General features: G+C 39.2%; 1 protein-coding gene and 1 long non-coding RNA gene across 9 annotated transcripts in view; one reads left to right on the top strand and one right to left on the bottom strand.

Annotated features, from left to right (window-relative positions):
- GARNL3 (GTPase activating Rap/RanGAP domain like 3) overlaps positions 1-22,761 on the top strand; it is a 206,986-nt gene that overhangs the window by 176,039 nt on the left and 8,186 nt on the right. For all 5 annotated transcript variants that reach the window (XM_049895409.1, XM_049895412.1, XM_049895411.1 and 2 more), the window contains 2 exons: positions 2,612-2,678; positions 22,053-22,160. In XM_049895409.1, coding sequence (XP_049751366.1) covers positions 2,612-2,678; positions 22,053-22,160 — 175 coding nt within the window. The remainder of the gene's footprint in view (positions 1-2,611; positions 2,679-22,052; positions 22,161-22,761) is intronic.
- The window catches only part of LOC126082662 (uncharacterized), an 86,450-nt gene that overhangs the window by 52,609 nt on the left and 11,080 nt on the right, over positions 1-22,761 (bottom strand). The window contains exon 3 of one of the 4 annotated variants that reach the window (XR_007518600.1): positions 516-5,523. The exons of 1 other annotated variant lie outside the window; for it this stretch is intronic. This is a non-coding gene — a long non-coding RNA (uncharacterized LOC126082662). Of the gene's footprint in view, positions 1-515; positions 5,524-7,260; positions 10,664-14,592; positions 20,538-22,761 lie in introns of those variants that run through there. 2 more of the 4 variants (XR_007518598.1, XR_007518597.1) reach the window with 2 other exon arrangements.

Genomic DNA, 22,761 nt, shown 5'->3' on the forward strand with positions numbered 1-22,761 from the left:
TTATACATAAGAATCACCTGGGGGTACTGTTAAACTGAAGATTTGGGTTCAGTATATCTGGGATGAAAATGCAGAGTCCCAGCAGGGGTTCGAATCAGAACAAACCAATTCGAAGCCCTGCTGTAAAGGTATTAGCTCTCATTTTACAAATGAATAAACTGAGGTTCTGGGAGGCTAAACAGCTGATTTAAGTGCACACAACTCTAAAGAAACAGAGCTGAGATCTTATTTATTCAGCCATTCATTCAACAGGTATTGATTTTGCTCCTGCTATGTGCCAAGCCCTGATCTAGATACTGAGGATACGGCAATGACCTCTGTCTTCATGAAGCTTATGTTTTACTGGGAAGAAGATCTACAATAAAGAAATAAATCAGTAAACATCAGATAGTAATATATGCTATGCAGATTATTAAAATAGGGGGATATGATATATACCAAAGGGGAAATTACTTGGGATTTGACTCACAAGTCTTTTTGTTCCCAGAGTCAGTGCTCTTGACAGCTGGGCCTCACTGTCTCCTGTTTCCTCTGAAGTTCCCACAAATCTTGGTTATGGCTATGGCATTTACCCCATTATACCTTGTTTTGTGTACTTGTATACTTTTCTGATTTTTTTATCGTAAGGGATGGAACCCTGCCTTATTCGTTTCTGTATCCTTCACGGCCCTAGTACAAAACTAAAAACCAAACCCATTGCCACCGATTTGAGTCTAACTCCTAGCAACCCTGTAGGATAGAGTAGAACTGCCCCATAGGGTTTCTAGGGAGCGCCTGGTGGATTCGAACTGCCAGCCTTTTGGTTAGCAGCCATAGCTCTTAAGCAGTACACCACCAGGGTTTCCCGTGCTAGTACAGGGCCAGGGAATGACAGATGAGTGAATGTCTGATGGGAAAAGGGACGTGAGTTCCATTGGAGGGTCTGCCTGGAGATAAGGTAGAGGCCTGGCTCAGGGCGGGCAGCTGGGGATTTAGCACAAGGATGAGACTGTTGAGAGGAAGAGGCTGCATTTTGGTGAGAGCATGAAGAGGAGGGGTGGCTAGGTGGACAGCCTGTTGGAGGAGTACAATGCAGAGATTAGAAGGGGCTAAAGACAGACAAGTCAACACGTGATAACACGGTGCTCCTGCCTGGGGAGGCTCACTCAGCTGTGGGCGCAGAAAAGGCGTCTGAGAGCTCCTGTGAAGAGGATGCTGCTGGACTTGGATGAGAGAGGGGGAGGAACCCCTAAGACTTTGAAGAGAGTTCAGCTAACATAAAGGAGGAAGTTTAAAAGGGAAGCTAATTCTGTGAAAGATAAATAGCCTCACTGAGCGCTTATTATGTGTCGGGCCCTGTGCTAAAATCTTTGCTTTGTTTCAGTGAATTCTCGCTACAATCCAGTGAAATAAGTATTATAATTATGCCAGTTTTATAGATGAAGACCTGAGACTAAAGGTTAAACCATGTGTCACAAACTGCACAGGTGGTTAGTGGTGTAGCCAGGGTCTTAAATCAGGTCTGTCTGACCAGAGTAGATGTTCCTATCCATCGCCACCACCACACACACACATACTAGGACCGGAGCTCTGAGTGGATGTGGGCCTGAGTGTGTAGATTTAGGAATTTTGAATACAGAGTAATATTTGAAGCTATAAAGGTAGGGATTTTCTAAGTGAGGAAAGAGCCAAGAAATGAAAGAATAATCTGAAGTGAGGCAAGAGGGCAGGAAGGAGGATATGTCATATGTTAGAGGCTGTGGAGAATTGGTCAAAGATGAGCATTAGCTAAAAGCCTTCAGTTTGGAGGAGAAGGGAGCCTTCGTTGAGCTCAGAGAGGGCAGTTTCTCTGGTGATGTGGGAACAGCAGTGGATTATAAGAGTGAAGAAATGAAAGGAGCAGGAGATTTTTAGAGGAACTATCAAGAAGGACCAGGACATCATCAGGTTAAGCACCATCTTCTCCAATGCAGAAACTGAGGCCCAGAGAGATGAATTTGCTCCAGAGCATACCCTTTTCATTGCATCATGCTGCCTCCCTTGAAACAAAGGAGAGAGAGTAGAAGTGAAGGCATGCCATGGTGATTTCAAGATTCAGAAATCCTACATGTTTGAGGCAAGGGGAAGGCTAGGTGAAGGTACAGGAGCAATAAGATAGAAAAAGAATTCAGACCTGGTTCAGATCTTGGCTGTGGCACTTAAGTGACTTCACATCCCTGAGCCTCACTTTTGTTATCTGTAAAATGAGATTAATACCATCTACTTTCCAGTGCTGATGTGAGGGTGAAATGAATAACCCACGTGAAATGCTTTGTACTACAGCTCACTGTACACACATGAGGCATTTTAATATAGACAAAGTAGAGATACCTGGGAACAGAGCTCAAAGAGTGTGAAAAGATAATGAAAAAGCCCCAGTGGAGAAAGAGGAAAGACGTTTCTTATATACCTACAGTGTATGGTAATCATGGCCCCCATGTGGCATTATGGGTGTTGGTGAGGTAGAAATGATCCCCCAGCACCTGAGTTTATGGAAGGCCAAGGGCCATTGCCAAACGCTTGCGACTTGAGAAAATCTTGGAATAGTGTCAGTGTCCAACCTGCCCACTACCATTGCCCATTATCATTGCAGGTTAATTTTGTTGCAGCTATTGATGTGTATGAAGATGGAGAAGCTGGTCTGCTATTGTGTTACAACTGTAAGTTAAGGATGTGTTTTTATCTTTATTTGCTAAAATGGACTGTTATTTGGGGGGGGGCAATTTAAAGGGATTTATCCTTAGATTTACCTGATGTATTGTCAGTGGTGTTGCTACGATTGGTGTCACCCAGTATGGTACCCCCCATGCTAATTACCACAATACTGTAGCTAAAACACCAGAAAATTTGACAAAATCAGCAACTGTCAAAACACTGGCAGCAGCTGAAACAACAGCATGTGTTTGTGGTGTATGCAGATGAGACCACGTGATTGGAAGCGTTGTTGTAATTAGGCAACAATGACAGCTCTGACCGGAGCATATTAGAAGGTTAAAAAGTAAATTAGTGTAGAGTTTTAGCCTTGTTGGTATATTGATACCTGTGATCTGGGTTTACGAAAAAAATTTTTGTTGTTATAACTATAGGGATATTTTTATAAAAATAATGTCTGCAGAAACACTGCACAAAAATTTTATAGACAGTCATTTTGTGTCACCTTCTCTGCCACTGTAACCTGGTGTGGTCCGCACGCCATGCACCCCGCTAGTGATGCCACTGTATGTTGTTCCTGTGTCCATAATTACACACCAGGGAGCATCTGAGAAATGCATCCCTACCTGATGCCCAACCTGGGGTCCCAGATACTCCCCAGACCTTTTGGTGAGATGGTGCTAGAGATACCATCCAGGGCGCTGTCTCCATGATATGGTGGTGATGACAGAGCTTCCATTTAGGACGTTCTTACTGTGTGCCATGTGTTGTGCTCCGTATGCTATAGTCACTGTGCCATTTAATTCTCACGATGGCCCTGAACAGGCACTGTTATTGTCCTGAGTTTAGAGATCAGACAGCTGAGGCCCGGAGAGGTGAACTGCCTTTCTCAACATCATGCAGCTAGTAAGCACCAGAGCCAGGACTTGCAGCTGGTGCCCTCTTGACTCTAGCACCCAGAACTTTAACCACAGTTATTCCAAGTTTCTTCTTTCTTAGTATTTCTCAGATATTAATGAAATCAGCCTCAGCCTGGTGTATTCAGACCTCAGTTGGGTTAGTTTGAGTTAGGTGACAGGGTGGGTAGTAGACAGACCAAAAGGTATCAAATAGAGTCCTTAAGCATTTTTCAGCATTTCAAAAGCTAATTGTTACACTTCAATAAAAATGTGTGTGTATGTTTTAATGTTAATAGAAGTAAGGTATTTTCTGCACAGACTAACTAAAAAATAAAACATATTTCTTTAGCCTGGAATTGTATCAATTTATAGTTGTGATGCTGGTTATATCACATGGGCCAATATTTTCATTAATATTTTGATTAGGAAAAGTAATTATCAATGAGAGCAACTTGTATCATAGACATCATCTTTCAGAATTGAGATCTGTACGAAATAAGTAAGGAGAAAGTGGTCACAAAGACCGAACCTCTTCCATCAATAAGTTGCCCTTTTTTGATATTTTATCTACAAATCCGTCTAAACTCTCCTAAAACAACAGGTCTGCGGTAGCCTATTTGATGAGAAGGGCCCTCAGCCAAGGTGGCAGGAAACAAGACACACTGCCCACACTCCAGTGTGGTTCCTAAATGCCAGTGCTCAGGTGGCCAGGCCCCTGCTGCTGCTGCCCTGTGTCTCACGGTTTACAGGGACAAGGGGAATAGTTGACCACGTGTCTGAAGTCATTTCTATAACGTGTTTAATCTTGAAAGCATGGCCTCTTTGTTGAAAAACCTGTGAGAAGACCTTGTGGCCGGATGATTGCCTTAAAAACTGATTTACACTGCATTTCTGTTAATGGTGGTGGAATAATTTGAAAAAGGATAGTAGTGCTGATTGCACATACTGAACATAACATCACTGAATTGTACATGTAAAAATCATTGAATTAGCAAACATTTTATTATATATATTTTTACCGTAATAAAATTTTTTTTTAATTTACCTTTTAGAGCTGCTATAGCTGTCCTATAGGGTCGCTATGAGTCGGAATCAACTTGACAGCAACGGATTTTTTTTTTTTAATAGACACTAAACTGGAAATTGATGATGCTTTAAAAAAAAAAGCTGATTTAGATTTGTTTTTGTTTTTAACTGCTTAAAAGAATAGGAGAGATTTTAGGTGGGAGAGGAGTTTGGAAAGGTAGAAGAGGTTTTAGAATGGGAAAATTAGTCCCAAAACAAAAAGGGAAGATAGAAGCAAATGTGAATGACATTAGCTCTGTAGCAAATTTGAAGTTTTTCTGGAACAAGCTGTGTTACTCACTTAGTTCCATCAGGCAGGGGTGGCCTAGCACCCTATACCAGGTGTGGTTCGAGCAGCCTCATCATCTCAGTGAGCCTTCCTCAGGAGTCCCATTTTTCCTGCCTTTGATTATTTCCTGGCTTCAGGCTCTGGTTTCATCTCATGAGGGATCAGTGTGTGTCTGTTTCATAGATGCTTCCAGCCATCAGACAGTAATCTTTGTATCTTTAGATCACAGGTGGGTCAAGGCCTTGTAAATCCCAGAGGATCCCAGACCCACCTCAGTCCTCACCAAACTATGCCAGCTCCTCCTGTTTTATTGACTCAGGAGTCTGGCTTCAATTTTCCATCTTCCTCTTTGTCAGCAGATTAGAGGAACCTGGTGAACAACCCTAGGAGAACCAGTTGTCTTTTCTCACAGTTACCTCAGGTCACTTCTGTAACTCGTTCTCCCCCGCACACAGTACACACTTGCATTTGATTGTTTTATTCCAAGTTTTGTCTTGGTCACAGACGCCTGTACAGTAAAAGCTCATTTCAGTAAGGTGCTGGAGAATGATTTTGTTCCTTGCGAAATTTGAAGATGATTTTTATCATTTAAGTCAGTTCCTTTTTTAAAAAAACAGAACAAAATAAAAAATGACTTTTGTCAATTCAGAATTTAGCAGAGGAGAAAATTTTATCTCAGATATGTTAAAGATGAAAATATTTTATAATAGAGATTATAACTTCATTTTATGTTATTTGAGGAAAATGTATATACAAGATAAACTTTGGGGGGGGAAGCATAAATAGTTCAATACACTGATTCCATTCTTGTTTTCTTGTAATTAATCTCTATCTGAATACTAGGGTTAGTGTTTAACTGCTTTAAAAAAAGGAAAAAAGAAAGAAAAGCTAAGAAACTTGGGTATGGCCTTGGTATCTAGTAATCATTTACCTTTAATGCAAATAATAAATTTCAGGGCTAAGGGTGAACTGTGTGTTTGCTGATAATTTCTAAAGATAATCACACAAGGGAAACTAGAAAAGCTCACATACATACCATTTATTCTCAATGTGGCCATGTTTAACCTCACTAAGTCTTAACTTTCAAATGAATAATATAGGGAATATAAAACCTACTTCATACAACTGTTGTGAGGATTATACACTTTGCGTGGCACAACAAGGTTTTTGTTTTGTTTTTTTGTCGCCCTTCTTTTATTCCCAATCCATCAGAGTGTTTATTCAGACTCCAGTTGTTAACCTCCGTAGACTTTTCTACTTGTAGAAAGGGGCTTTTTTCAGAGAATTTATTTTAAAATTAGAAATAGTATCTGTCAGCTTGATGGGAAAAATCAAAGGCGTGAACATTATAAACTCAGTGGCAGTCTTAAAACTCTACCCCTCCCCTCCGCCATTCAGTCTGTCCACAGTGGAGAACCTTCTCCATTGTGCTCTAGTCACAACAGAGAAAGGCACTGCCGGGAACTGCTGTGAGCTAATAGTTCAGGGAGAGCCAGGCGTGGAAGCCAGTACGTGGAGTGTGAATGTGCCTCACAGCTCTGGGGCCCAGAAACATTGTGCTGCTTACTGTTCTCAATCAAACTAAGTCCGATTCTGAGCCCACTCATGCAGTACGAAGATCACCAGTATTCGTTATTGGAAGGGAGGACCCTCTGCTTCTCTAGGGACATATTAGGGTCCCTGGGGCTTATTTAATTAGGAAATATAGGGGAAAAGCCTCAGAACTGCAGTCTGGGTCACCTCCAAGGAGCTCCTCACCTACGCCAGTGTGATATAATTACATTATATTTTTATCAAATTATATATGATGTTGTTATATCATGACATTATATAATCACATAAAGATAGACAAATATATCAATAGAACAGAATAGAAAATCCAGAAGTAAACCCACACGTATTTGGTTAACTGATTTTTGACAAAGATGCAAAGGCAGTTCAGTGGAGAAATGAAAATCTTTCAACAAATGGTGCTGGAATAACTGGAGAGCCATATACAAAATAAATAAGCCTTGATCCATTCCTCACATCATATACAAAAAATTAACTCAAAACCGATTATATAATTTAATGTAAACCTAAAACAATAAAACTTCTAGGAGAAAATATTTGTCATTTGGGTTAGAGGAGGTTTCTTAGTATGACAATAAAACCACAATCCATAAAAGAAGAAACTAATGAATTGGACATCATGAACATTAAGAATTTCTGCTCTTTGAAAGAATTTCTATCTTAAGAGCATGAAAAAACAAGCCACAGACTGAGAAAAAATATCTGTAAATCATATATCTGATAAAGAACTTAAATCCATAATATATAAGAACTCACAAAGCTTAATAATAAAATAAAGCCCAGTTTAAAAGAAAGCACAATACATGGTCAGACATTTCACCAAAGATAAATGGTTAGTAAATAAATGAAAAGATGTTCAACACCATTAGTCATTAGGGAAGGACAAAACCACAATATCACCGCATACCTATTAACTGGCTAAAGTTAAAACAACTGACCATAGCAAGTGTTGGTAAGGATGTGGAGGAACTGGCACTCTGATATGCTGCTGGTGGAAATATAAAACGGTGCAGTCACTTTCTAAAAGAATTTGGCAGTTACTCAAAAAGCTGAATATACATACCACATGACCCAGCCATTCTAAGGTATTTATTTACCCATGAGAAATGAAAGCATATGTTCCCACAAAAACTTGTACATGAATGTTCATAACCATATTATTTATATTATACCCAAACTGGAAACAACCCAAATGTCTATTGTGGTTGTTTTAAAATATGCCCACAGATTCTTTGATACTCCTTTCTTCAACAGGTAGAGCTTCATTCCTCTCCCCTTCAATGTAGGCTGGACTTTGTGACTCACTTCTATTGAACACAACATGGCAGAAGTGGTGGTATGCGACTTCTGAGAGTAGATCTAAAAAGACATTGCAATTCCCTCCCTCCGGGTTCACTCCCTCTGCGGGGGGAAGCCAGCTGCCATGTCTTAAGAACACTCAAGCAGCCCTATGGAGAGGAACTAAAGCCTCCTGCCAAGAGCCATGTGAGCGAGCCATCTTGGAAGCCAATCCAAGTCTAGGCCCAGTCAAGCTTTCAGATTGATTATGGCCCCAGATGGCATCTTGACTGCAACTTCATGAAAGAACCTGAACCACACAACTAAGCTGTTTCTGAATTCCTGACCCACAGAAACCATCAAATAATATTTGTTGCTTTACGCTTCTAACTTTTGGAATACTTTCTTGCACAACAATAGATAACTAAAACATTCATTAACAGGTGAATGGATAAATTGTCACACAATAAAAAGGAACTATCTGTTGATACATGTAAGAACAACATGGTTGCATTCAAAATAAGTATGTTGAGTGTCTTAGGCTGGGTTCTGTACAGGATCAAAACCAGTAAATCAATAAATATATAAAACCAAAAAAACCAAACCCGTTACCATTGAGTCGATTCCAACTCAGAGTAGAACTGCCCCATAGGGTTTCCAAGGAGTGACTGGTGGATTCAAACTGCTGTCCTTTCAGTTAGTAGCCAAGTTATAAACCACGTGCCACGAGGCTCCAGTAAATATATTTATTTCAAAGAAATGGTTCATGCAGTTGTGGCACCTGGCAAGTCCCATATCCATGGGTCAGGTGTCAGGCTGGAAGCTTCTCCTGACTCACGTGGCTGCAGGGACTGACGAACCCAAAATCTGCAGGTCACACGGTGGGCTGCTGGCTCACATCCCAAGAACCAGAGGTCAGAGGATGACGAGACAGCTGCAGGCTGGAGAGAGGGCAAGCTTTGCCAGAACATCCATATATATTGGATGCAGGCCACATTCCCAAGGAAACTCCCCTTTCAGCTGATTGGCTGCTCACATCAGATCACAAAACAGAGAATGATTACATAATATCTGTCAAACCCCTGAGAATCATGCCCTTAACCTTAACCTTAGCCATCACACTGAGTGAAAGAAAACAGACAAAAAGAATGTATACTATATGATTCCACCTATATAAAATTCTAGGAAATGCAATCTGGTCTAGTGACAGCAGATCAGTGGTTACCTTGGGACAGGGAACACTTAGAAAGGTACACAAGGAAACTTGGAGGTAACGGACAAGTTCATTCATTATCTTGATAATAGTGATAGAGTTTCATGGGTACAAACACATGTCAAAGCTTAGCAAATAGTACACTTTAAATATGTAGTTTATCGTAGATCCATTATACCTCAATAAAGCTGTTTAAAAAAAAAACTTAGGAAACAAAGTAGAAAAATATTATGAATAATTCTACTCCACAAATCCATATGAACATTTTAGTGTATTCCCTTCCGGCCTTATTTTTATACACTCCTATGGTTCACTCAATGCAATGCATCTTTTGATTTCTTGACTGCTGCTTCCATGGGTGTTGATTGTGGATCCAAGTAAAATGAAATCCTTGACAACTTCAATCAAGAATTGCAAGACTGCATTTTACATACATCGGACATGTTGTCAGGAGGGATCAGTCCCTGGAGAAGGACATCACGCTTGGTAAGGTACAGAGTCAGCGAAAAAAAGGAAGACCCTCAATGAGATGGATTGACATAGTGGCTGTATCAGTGGGCTCAAGCATAACAGCGATTGTAAGGATGGTGCAGGACCGGGCAATGTTTCCTTCTGTGGTACATAGGATCGCTATGAGTCGGAACTGACTCGATGGCACCTAACAACAACAACGTGGTTCATTCTGTGTTTACATGTGTTTAATTGTAGATATGTGTGTGTGTAAAGTTGTATATGCTGTTTTTTTTTCAGTCAACTTATCATTCCTTAAGAATGAAAAAGGATAAGAATATAACAATATGGAGGACATTTATAAAACAAGACGGATATTTATTGTTGTTAGGTGCCATTAAGTGGGTTGCGACTCATGGCAACCCTATGTACAGCAGAAGAAACACTACCCAGTCCTGCACGATCCTCACCATTGTTGCTATGTTTGAGCCCATTGTTGCAGCCACTGTATCAGTCCATCTCATTGAGGCTCTTCTACTTTTTTACTGACCTTCTACTTTACCAAGCTTCTACTTTATCATGTTTACGTGATAGCATGTCCAAAGTACATGAGACGAAGTCTCGGCATCCTCACTTCTAAGGAGCATTCTTGCTGTACTTCTTCTAAGACAGGTTTGTTCATTCTTCTGGCAGTCCGTAGTATATTCAATATTCCTTGCCAACACCATAATTCAAAGGCATCAGTTCTTCAGTCTTCCTTATTCATTGTCCAGCTTTTGTATGCATATGAGGTGACTGAAAATACCCTGGCTTGGGTTACTTGTACCTTAGTCCTCAAAGTGATAGCTTTGCTTTTTAACACTTTAAAAAGGCCTTTTGCAGCAGATTTGCCCGATACAATGCATCATTTGATTTCTTGACTGCTGAATATGGATCTAAGTAAAATTAAATCCGTGACAACTTCAGTGTTTTCTCCATTTATCATGATGTTGCTTATTGGCCCAGTGGTGAGGATTTTTGTTTTCTTTATGTTGAGATGTAATCCATACTGAAGGCTGTAGTCTTTGATCTTTATCAGTAAGTGCTTAAGTCCTCTTCACTTTCAGCAAGCAAGATTATGTTATCTGCATATCGTAGATTGTTAACAAATCTTCCAATCCTGATACCACGTTCTTCTTCATACAGTCCAGCTTCTTGGATTATTTGCTCAGCATACAGATTGAATAACTATGGTAAAAGGATAAAATCGTGGTACACACCTTTTCTGATTTTAAACCACGCAGTACCCCCCTTGTTCTGTTTGAACGACTGCCTCTTGGTCTATGTGCAGGTTCCTCATGAGCACCATTAAATGTTGTAGAATTTCCATTCTTCAAAATATTATTCATAATTTGTTATGATCTACACAGTCGAATGCCTTTGCATAGTCAATAAAACACAAGTAAACGTAACGGACCACAACTACTATGGCCTCCACCAGACTGAGTCCAGCGTAACTAGATGGTATTCAGCTACCACCACCAACTGCTCTGACAGGAGTTACAATAGAGGGTCAGGACAGAGCTGGAGAAAAATGCAGAACAAAATTCAAATGCACAAAAAAATATCAGATGTTAGAAATCAATACCAGAAAAAGCAAGGGAAAAAGATCAAACACATGGAAACTGAACAACACCTTGCTCAAAAACTACTGGGTTATAAAAGAAACTAAGGACAGAATAGAGAAATTTACAAAATCAAATGAGAATGAAAACACATCCTACCAGAACCTTTGGGCACAGCAAAAAAGCAGAGCTTAGGAGGCGGAGCCAAGATGGCGGACTAGGCAGACGCTACCTCGGATCCCTCTTACAACAAAGACACGGAAAAACAAGTGAATCGATCACATACATAACAATCTACGAACCCTGAACAACAAACACAGATTTAGAGACGGAGAACGAACTAATACGGGGAAGCAGCAATTGTTTCCAGAGCCTGGAGCCAGCGTACCAGTCAGATAGGGCAGAAGCACAGAGAGCTGCTCCACCCCCCTGAACTAACCCCGGGAGGGGGACCAGCCGGTTCCACGGGCGGCGTGGGACGCAGCCGGTAGGAGAAGTCCCCGGGAGGCAGTGACTGGTCTTGGAGCAGAAAGAGCAGCGTCTGAGCCGGGGAACCGTCCCGCAGGGATTTGGACTGGACGCAGGCAGCTTCATTAACATCTGAATAGCCTGAGCCAGACGGAGAACTCTGATAGGGATCTGACTGCATTTTTTTTTTAGCGGATTTTCTGGAAAAACTAGTTTCCCAGTGATGGCTCGGAGACAACAATCCATATCAAACCACTTAAAGAAGCAGACCATGACAGCTTCTCCAACCCCCCAAACAAAAGAATCAAAATCTTTCCCAAATGAAGATACAATCTTGGAATTATCAGATACAGAATATAAAAAACTAATTTACAGAATGCTTAATGATATCACAAATGAAATTAGGATAACTGCAGAAAAAGCCAAGGAACACACTGATAAAACTGTTGAAGAACTCAAAAAGATTATTCAAGAACATAGTGGAAAAATTAATAAGTTGCAAGAATCCATAGAGAGACAACATGTAGAAATCCAAAAGATTAACAATAAAATAACAGAATTAGACAACACACTAGGAAGTCAGAGGAGCAGACTCGAGCAATTAGAATGCAGACTGGGACATCTGGAAGACCAGGGAATCAACACCAACATAGCTGAAAAAAAATCAGATAGAAGAATTAAAAAAAATGAAGAAACCCTAAGAATTATGTGGGACTCTATAGAGAAGGATAACCTGCGGGTGATTGGAGTCCCAGAACAGGGAGGGGGACAGAAAACACAGAGAAAATAGTTGAAGAACTCCTGACAGAAAACTTCCCTGACATCATGAAAGACGAAAGGATATCTATCCAAGATGCTCATCGAACCCCATTTAAGATTGATCCAAAAAGACAAACACCAAGACATATTATCATCAAACTCGCCAAAACCAAAGATAAACAGAAAATTTTAAAAGCAGCCAGGGAGAAAAGAAAGGTTTCCTTCAAGGGAGAATCAATAAGAATATGTTCTGACTACTCAGCAGAAACCATGCAGGCAAGAAGGGAATGGGACGACATATACAGAACACTGAAGGAGAAAAACTGCCAGCCAAGGATCATATATCCAGCAAAACTCTCTCTGAAATATGAAGGCGAAATTAAGATATTTACAGACAAACACAAGTTTAGAGAATTTGCAAAAACCAAACCAAAGCTACAAGAAATACTAAAGGATATTGTTTGGTCAGAGAACCAATAATATCAGATATCAGCACAACACAAGGTCACAAAACAGAACGTCCTGATATCAACTCAAATAGGGAAATCACAAAAACAAACAAATTAAGATTAATTAAAAAAAAAATACACGTAACAGGGAATCATGGAAGTCAATAGGTAAAAGATCACAATAATCAAAAAGAGGGACTAGATACAGGAGGCATTGAACTGCCATATGGAGAGTGATACAAGGCGATATAGAACAATACAAGTTAGGTTTTTACTTAGAAAAATAGGGGTAAATAATAAGGTAACCACAAAAAGGTATAACAACTCTATAACTCAAGATAAAAACCAAGAAAAATGTAACGACTCAACTAACATAAAGTCAAGCACTATGAAAATGAGGATCTCACAATTTACTAAGAAAAATGCCTCAGCACAAAAAAATATGTGGAAAAATGAAATTGTCAACAACACACATAAAAAGGCATCAAAATGACAGCACTAAAAACTTATTTATCTATAATTACCCTGAATGTAAATGGACTAAATGCACCAATAAAGAGACAGACAGTCACAGACTGGATAAAGAAACATGATCCACCTATATGCTGCCTACAAGAGACACACCTTAGACTTAGAGACACAAACAAACTAAAACTCAAAGGATGGAAAAAAGTATATCAAGCAACAATAAGCAAAAAAGAAGAGGAGTAGCAATATTAATTTCTGACAAAATAGACTTTAGACTTAAATCCACCACAAAGGATAAAGAAGGACACTATATAATGATAAAAGGGACAATTGATCAGGAAGACATAACCATATTAAATATTTATGCACCCAATGACAGGGCTGCAAGATACATAAATCAAATTTTAACAGAATTGAAAAGCGAGATAGATACCTCCACAGTTATAGTAGGAGACTTCAACACACCACTTTCGGAGAAGGACAGGACATCCAGTAAGAAGCTCAACAGAGACACGGAAGATCTAATTACAACAATCAACCAACTTGACCTCATTGACTTATACAGAACTCTCCACCCAACTGCTGCAAAATATACTTTTTTTTCTAGCGCACATGGAACATTCTCTAGAATAGACCACATATTAGGTCATAAAACAAACCTTTGCAGAGTCCAAAACAGCGAAATATTACAAAGCATCTTCTCAGACCACAAGGCAATAAAACTAGAGATCAATAACAGAAAAACTAGGGAAAAGAAATCAAATACTTGGAAAATGAACAATACCCTCCTGAAAAAAGACTGGGTTATAGAAGACATCAAGGAGGGAATAAGGAAATTCATAGAAAGCAACGAGAATGAAAATACTTCCTATCAAAACCTCTGGGACACAGCAAAAGCAGTGCTCAGAGGCCAATTTATATCGATAAATGCACACATACCAAAAGAAGAAAGAGCCAAAATCAGAGAACTGTCCCTACAACTTGAACAAATAGAAACTGAGCAACAAAAGAATCCATCAGGCACCAGAAGAAAACAAATAATAAAAATTAGAGCTGAACTGAATTAGAGAACAGAAAAACAATTGAAAGAATTAACAAAGCCAAAAGCTGGTTCTTTGAAAAAATTAACTAAATTGATAAACCATTGGCTAGACTAACTAAAGAAATACAGGAAAGGAAACAAATAACCCGAATAAGAAACGAGAAGGACCACATCACAACAGAACCAAATGAAATTAAAAGAATCATTTCAGATTATTATGAAAAATTGTACTCTAACAAATTTGAAAACCTAGAAGAAATGGATGAATTCCTGGAAAAACACTACCTACCTAAACTAACACATTCAGAAGTAGAACAACTAAATAGACCCATAACAAAAAAAGAGATTGAAACGGTAATCAAAAAAAAAAAAAAAAAAAGCAGAGCTCAGAGGTCAATTTATAGCATTAAATACACACATCCAAAAAGAAAAAAGGGCCAAAATCAAAACATTAGCCCGACAACTTGGACAGATAGAAAGAGAGCGGCAAAAGAAGCCCTTAGGCACCAGAAGAAAGCAAATAATAAAAATTAGAGCAGAATTAAATGAAATAGAGAACAGGACAATTGAAAGGGTTAACAAGACCAAAAGCTGGTTCTTTGAAAAGATCAACAAAATCGATAAACCACTGGCCAAACTGACAAAAGAAAAACAGGAGAGCAACCAAATAACCCGAATAAGAAAAGAGATGGGCAATATCACAATAGACCCAACTGAAATTAAAAGAATCATAACAGAATACTGTGAAAAATTGTACTCGAATGATGAAAACCTAGAGGAAATGAACAAATTTCTAGGAACACACTACCTACCTAAACTAACACAAACAGAGGTAGAACAACTAAATAAACCTATAGCAAAAGAAGAGATCGAAAAGGTAATTAAAAAACTCGCAACACCAACAACAAAAAAAGCCCTGGCCCTGATGGCTTCAGTGGAGAATTCTACCAAACTTTCAGAGAACAGTTAACACCACTACCACTAAAGGTATCTCAGAGAATAGAAAAGGATGGAATACTTCTAAACCCATTCTATGAAGCCAGCATAACCCTGATACCAAAGCCAGGTAAAGACATCACAAAAAAAGAAAATTACAAACCAGTATCCCTCATGAACATAGATGCAAAAATCCTCAACAAAATTCTAGCCAACAGAATTCAACAACATATCAAAAAAATAATTCACCACAATCAAGTGGGATTCATACCAGGTATGCAGGATGGTTCAACATTAGGAAAACAATCAGTGTAATCCATCACATAAATAAAACAAAATACAAGAACCACATGATCTTATCAATTAATGCTGAAAAGGCATTCGACAAAGTCCAACACCCATTCATGATAAAAACTCTCAGCAAAATAGTAATAGAAGGGCAATTCTTCAGCATAATGAAGGGCATTTATACAAACCCAACAGCCAACATCATCCTAAATGGAGACGGTCTGAAAGCACTCCCCTTGAGAATGGGAACCAGACAAGGATGCCCTTTATTACCACTCTTGTTCGACATTGTGCTAGAGGTCCTAGCCAGAGCAGGTAGGCTAGAAAAAAAAAGGGGGGGGGGGGAGGCATCTAAATTGGTAAGGAAGATGTAAAAGTATCTCTGCAGAAGATAGGATCTTACACACAGAAAACCCCAAAGAATCCACAAGGAAATTACTAGAACTAATAGAAGATTTCAGCAAAGTATCAGGATACAAGATAAACATACAAAAATCAGCTGAATTCCTCTATACCAACAAAGAGAACTTCAAAGAGGAAATCACCAAATCAATACCATTTACAATAGCCCCCAAGAAGATAAAATACTTAGGAATAAATGCAGGCAGAGATGTAAAAGACCTATACAAAGAAAACTACCAGACACTACTGCAAGAAACCAAGAGAGACCTACATAAGTGGAAAAACATACCTTGCTCATGGATAGGAAGACTCAACAAACATTGTGGAGACCAAAGCGGTCTACAGATACAATGCAATCCTGATCCAGATTCCAATGGCATTTTTTAACAAGATGGAGAAAAAAATCACCAACTTCATAGGGAAAGGGAAGAGGACCTGGATAAGTAAAGCATTATTGAAGAAGAACAAAGAGGGAGGCTTCACACTACCTAAGTTTAGAGCCTATTATACCGCCACGGTAGTCAAAACAGCCTGGTACTGGTACAACAGCGGATACATAGACCAATGGAATTGAGAATCCAGTTGTAAATTCATCCCACTATAAGCAGCTAATATTTGACAAAGGCCCAAAGTCCATTAACTGGGGAAAAGACAGTCTCTTTAACAAATGGTACTGGCATAACTGGATACCCATCTACAAAAAAATGAAACAAGACCCATACTTCACACCATGCTGGATCAAAGACCAAAATATAAAATCTAAAACGATAAAGATCATGGAAGGAAAAATAGGGACAACACTAGGAGCCGTAATACATGGCATAAACAGTATACGAACATTACTAACAATGCACATATACCAGAAGAGAAACTAGGTAGCTGGGAGCTCCTAAAAATCAAACATCTATGCTCATCCAAAGACTTCACCAAAAGAGTAAAAAGATTACCTACAGGCTGGGAAAAAGATTTTAGCTATGACATTTCCGATCAGCGTCTGATCTCTAAAATCTACATGACACTGTAAAAACTCAACTACAAAAACACAACCCAATTAAAAAATGGGCAAAGGATATGAACAGGCACTTCACTAGAGAAGACATTCAGGTAGCTAACAGACACATGAGGAAATGCTCACGATCATTAGCCATTAGAGAAATGCAAATCAAAACTACAAGGAGATTCTATCTCACTCTAACAAGGCTGGCATTAATCCAAAAAACACAAAATAATAACCGTTGGAGAGGTTGTGGAAAGACTGGGACACATACACTGCTGGTAGGAATGTAAAATGGTACAACCATTTGGAAATCGATTTGGCATTTCCTTAAGAAGCTAGAAATAGAAATGCCATACGATCCAGCCATCCCACTCCTTGGAATATATCCTAGAGAAATAAGAGCTTTTACACAAACAGATACATGCACACCCATGTTCACTGCAGCATTGTTTACAATAGCAAAAACATGGAAGCAACCAAAATGCCCATCAGCAGATGAATGGATAAATAAATTATGGTATATTCATACAATGGAATATTACCCATCGATAAAGAACAGTGATGAATCTGTGAAACATTTCATAACATAGAAGAATCTGGAAGGCATTATGCTGAGTGAAATTAGTCAGTTGCAAAACGACAAATATTGTATGAGACCACTATTATAAGAACTCAAAAAATAGTTTAAACAGGGAATGTTTACGATGATGGTTACGAGAGTGGAGAGGGATGGAGAGGGGTTTTCACTAATTAGATAGTAGATAAGAACTATTTTAGGTAAAGGGAAAGACAACACACAATACAGGAGAGGTCAGCACAACTGGACTAAACCAAAAGCAAAGAAGTTTCCTGAATAAACTGAACGCTTCGAAGGCCAGCATAGCAGGGCGGGGGTTTGGGTACCATGGTTTCAGGGGACATCTGAGTCAACTGGCATAATAAAATCTATTAAGAAAACATTCTGCATCCCACTTTGGCGACTGGCATCTGGAGCCTTAAACGCTAGCAAGCGGCCATCTAAGATGCATCAATTGGTCTCAACCCAGTGGAGCAAAGGAGAATGAGGAACACCAAAGACACAAGGTGATTATGAACCCAAGAGACAGAAAGGGGCACATAAACCAAACACTACATCAGCCTGAGACCAGAAGAACTAGATGGTGTCCAGCTACAACCAGTGACTGCCCTGACAGGGAACACAACAGAGAACTCCTGAGGAAAAAGGAGAGCAGTGAGATGCAGACCTCAAATTCTCGTAAAAAGACCAGACTTAACAGTCTGACTGAGACTAGAAGGGCCCCAGAGGTCATGGTCCCCAGACCTTCTGTTAGCCCAAGAGAGGAACCATTCCCAAAGTCAACTCTTCAGACAGGGATTGGACTAGACTATGGGATAGAAAATGATACTGATGAAGACTGAGCTTCTTGGATCAAATAGACACATGAGACTATGTGGGCAGCTCCTGTCTGGAGAGGAGATGAGAGGGCAGAGGGGGTCAGAAGCTGGCCGAATGGACACAAAAATAGAGTGTGGAGGGAAGGAGGGTGCTGTCTCATTAGAGGGAGAGCAACTAGGAGTATATAGCAAGGTGTATATAAGTTTTTGTATGAGAGATTGACTTGGTTTGTAAACTTTGACTTAAAGCACAATAAAAATTTTACATAAATAAATTCTTTCCCACTCTGGGGAAAAAAATCAAAAGACGCGTTGCATTGGGCAAATCTGCTGCAAAAGACCTCTTTAAAGTGTTGAAAAGTAAAGTCTTCACCTTGAAGACTAAGGTGCGCCTGACCCAAGCCATGGTGTTTCAGTCACCTCCTATGCTTGTAAAATCTGGATGATGAATAAAGAAGACCGAAGAAGAGTTGACACCTTTGAATTGTGGTGTTGGAGAAGAATATTGAATATACCATGGATTGCTAAAAGAATGAACAAATCTGTCGTGGAAGAAATAGAACCAGAATGCTCCTTAGAGGCAAGGATGGCGAGACTACATCTCACATACTTTGGACATGTTGTCAGGAGAGATCAGTCCCTGGAGAAGGACATCATGCTTAGTAAAGTAAAGGGTCAGTGAAAAACAGGAAAACCCTCAATGAGATTGACTCAGTTGCTGCAACAGTAGGCTTAAGCATAGCAACGATTGAGGATGGCCCAGGACATGGCAGTGTTTTATTCTGTTGTACATAGGGTCGCTATGAGTCGGATTTGACTCGATGGCACCTAACAACAACAACAACAATGTTGGGACAACTGGATAAACTTGGAAAAAGTAAATTTATGCCTCTGCCCTAAGTCCAAAATGGATTAAATGTGAAATATGAAAAGTAAAATCCTAGAATTAGTAAAAGAAAATTTGGACAGCTATGTATGAAATCTTAACAGTGCAGAGGGCCTTTCTAAGGATAACACCTGCTTTGAAACCATGTATGAGGTTTCAAAGGTTTGATTACATAAAAAATTTAAATCTTTGTGCCCCCAAAAAACAAACAAAATTAAGAGAGAAATACCAAACTGAGAAAAGTATCTGTGATGTTTCCAAAAGGATTACTATCATTGATAATAAGATAAAGATGTGAGCACCCATAGAAAGCGGGCAAAGAACATGTGCAGGTAATTCACAAAAGAAGAAACACAGTTTCCCAGTAAGGGTGGAAAATGAACTTACTGTGCTTCACTGAGGATTTTAAAATGCAAATTATCCCAGGCACTAAATTTGTCTCAAATTGGCAGAGACTGGTAGTCATGGGCTCTGCACTGCTGGAGGTGGTCTGGCTGGTACAGCCTCTCTAGGGGAGAATTTGGTGAGATATGTCAACATTTTTAAATTGACCTACCCAATCTACTCCCCAGCAATTATTTAAGAAATAACCAGCAAACGGTAAAAGATGGATTCTGTCTGTTACAGCATCATTTCTAAAGCAGAATGCTTTGGAGACAAACTAAATGAAAACAGTAGGGGACTGGCAAATACATTTTTGTTGCATCCAAATACTGAAATGCCATATGGTAATTTAAACACTAGCACTCTTGAAAAATATTTAAGGACAGAGAAGAAAATATACGGTAGAATGGAAAAAGCAAACTATTTCTTGGAAGCTCAATTCCATTTTTTCTTAGAATTTTTACTTCTTTATTTTTATTATCGTTATTTAATTATTCTTAATAAAAATGCTGGAAGGAGAAGGAGCTAAGGTTATCAGTGGTTATCTCTGGGAGGTAAGGTTGTGAATCAGATAATTTTTTATTTTCTTCTTTGTGTTTGTCTTTGCTTCTCAAATTCTCTTCAACAAAAATATGTTAGATACAAAATAAGTATTCAGCAGTAAATAACATTCTGAACAAAATAAAACTGTATGACTTACCATATGACTCAAAAATTCTACTCCTAAGTATCTACTCAAGAGAAACAAAAACATATGTCTACACAGAGATTTGTACATAAATATTCATAGCAGCTTTATTCACAAATAGCAAAAAGTGGAAGCAACCCAAATGTTCATCATCACCTGGTGAATAGATAAACAAAATATGGTATATCCAGGCGACGGGATACTGCGAAGCCATCTGACACTTGGATGGACCTCAAAAACACTGCTCAGTGAAAGAAGCCAGACACAAAAGGCCACATGTTGTGTGAATCCATTTATATGACATGACCAAAAAAGGAGCGGGCAGAGGCTTCTCCCTGGGTGATGAAAATGTTCTACAGTTAGACCGTGGTGATATTACACAGTTCTGTAAATATACTAAAACTCTTAAATTGTACACTTAAAGTGAGTGATTTTATGGTATATAAACTAGATCTCAATAAAGCTATTTTAAAAAATAATAAAATTGAATGGCTAAAATATGGTGGACTTTTGGAATAAAAAGGGCCTGGTGGTATCGTGGTTATGAGTTTGGCTGTTAACCAAAAGGTCAGCAGTTCCAATCCACCCAGCTACTCCTTGAAAACCCTATGGGGCAGTTCTACCCCGTCCTATAGGGTCGCTATGAGGCAGAATCAACTCAACTGCAACAGGTTTTTGGTGTCTACCAGGACTTCAAACTGGTTTGTTCCAGTTTGAGCCCCTGCTGAGAATTTGCATTTCTAACAAGTGCCCTGCTGAGAATCTGCATTTCCACCCTGGATATACTGAATCAGAATCTACATTTTAACAAGATCTTAAGGTGATTCTTAGGTATAACTTCCTGGGAACTTGTTAGAAATGCAGATTCTCAGCAGGGCATAGAACCAGTTCAAAGCCCTGGTTTCTACATGGACTTTCTCACTCTAAGAGAAATCTGAAAAACATGGCCTTGTGTTTATAACTTAGAGCAGGCAAAAAAAAAAACAAACATTGCCTTCGAGTTGATTCCGACCCATAGCGACCCTACAGGACAGAGTAGACCTGCCCCATAGGGTTTCCAAGGAGCAGCTTGTGGACTTCAACTGCCGATTTTTTGATTAGTAGCCAAACACTTAACCACTGCACCACCAGAGCAGGCCAGGAATAGGGTAACTGAATTAACCTGGCCTTAATCATCGACTCGACGGCAGTGGGTGGTTGGTGGGAATCTGATGCTGGTTCTGGTTCACCAAGGTGATACACGCACATGGCTTCAAGTTTTTGTAGTAAAATGATGGTGGGGAGTATATGGCTCTCACCACACTTGTCCTGAGTGAGGCTTGGAGTATGAAGGCATTACAGGAGGGCCTCCTCCACCCAGGGCCTGTCATAAAGTGTTCCTTCTTGATCTTTCACAAGCGTGAAAATACAGTATTGTATCAGGATGAAGCACACAGGCTCTGGAATCACACAGATCTGTGTTCAAATGCTGCCTCCCCACGTAGTGCTTGTGAGTCTTTGGACAAATTACTTCACCTTTCCTAGTTGCTGTTTTCTCATCTGAAGTTAGCATAAAAATAGTACCTACTTAATAAAGTTGTATAGCTTAATGGAATAATGTTTTTAAAGCTCAGTTCCTGGCATATAGTAAATTTTCCAAAAAAAAAATGGCAGCTATTATTATTTTTAGTAGTTATATTCTTGCTTAGAATGCCTTCTGAACCCTAAGAATCTAGCATTAGGATAATACTCATTGGGCTGTGTAAAAAAAATTAGCAGATAGGATGCTGTCCTTGTTCATTTTTCATTTATCTAATTACAATGATCTAAGTTCTCTCTAACAAAAATGAATTGCTCTTGTTTCATTGCAGACAATTGCATCTATAAAAAGGTTTGCCCATTTAATGGTGGCTCTTTTTTGGTTCAACCCTCTGCATCAGATTTCCAGTTCTGTTGGAACCAGGCTCCTTATGCCATTGGTAAGAAAAACCTTTATCATAATACTCTCCTTCTTCATAGATAAATTTGAACGGTTCAATCACATACAAGAAAACTTGATGGCTTACTGCAAAATTGCCATAAATTATGTGAGTATGGTTAGTTCTCAAAGTATTCTTTTTCTTTTTTAAAATTTTGTTTTTAGGGCTGTTGTCTTTTACTTGTTCCTCCTAGTTGTTCTCAGGGCCTGAGCATAAATGTCATTTTTTAGCCCTTGGTTATCTTTCAGTACCTCATTTCATTTCTCTGGGCCTCATTTTCCTTTTTCTAAAATTCCAGAACTGTACATTTGCTCGTTAAAGTCTCCAGCCTTAAAACCCAGATCAACTTGGGAGAGAAGCACAATGCATTCAGTGCCATTCTCATATATTTTGAAAAGTCTAGAATCACAGAAATTGCTTTCTCCAGTACTTTGCCTACCACTCAAAGTCATGACAGGCGTAGTTGTGCTTTGCTTTTATGGTTCACAATCTACAGCCTTTTGAGAGTCAGATGAGAAGCAAGAATGTTCCAGTTAGTACCGTTTTCTTCAAAAGTATTTGTTGACATGAAAACAATAATAGTTTTTTTTTTTTTTGCTTT

The sequence above is a fragment of the Elephas maximus genome, chromosome 9, assembly GCF_024166365.1.
Source record: "Elephas maximus indicus isolate mEleMax1 chromosome 9, mEleMax1 primary haplotype, whole genome shotgun sequence".
Lineage (NCBI taxonomy): Eukaryota > Metazoa > Chordata > Mammalia > Proboscidea > Elephantidae > Elephas > Elephas maximus.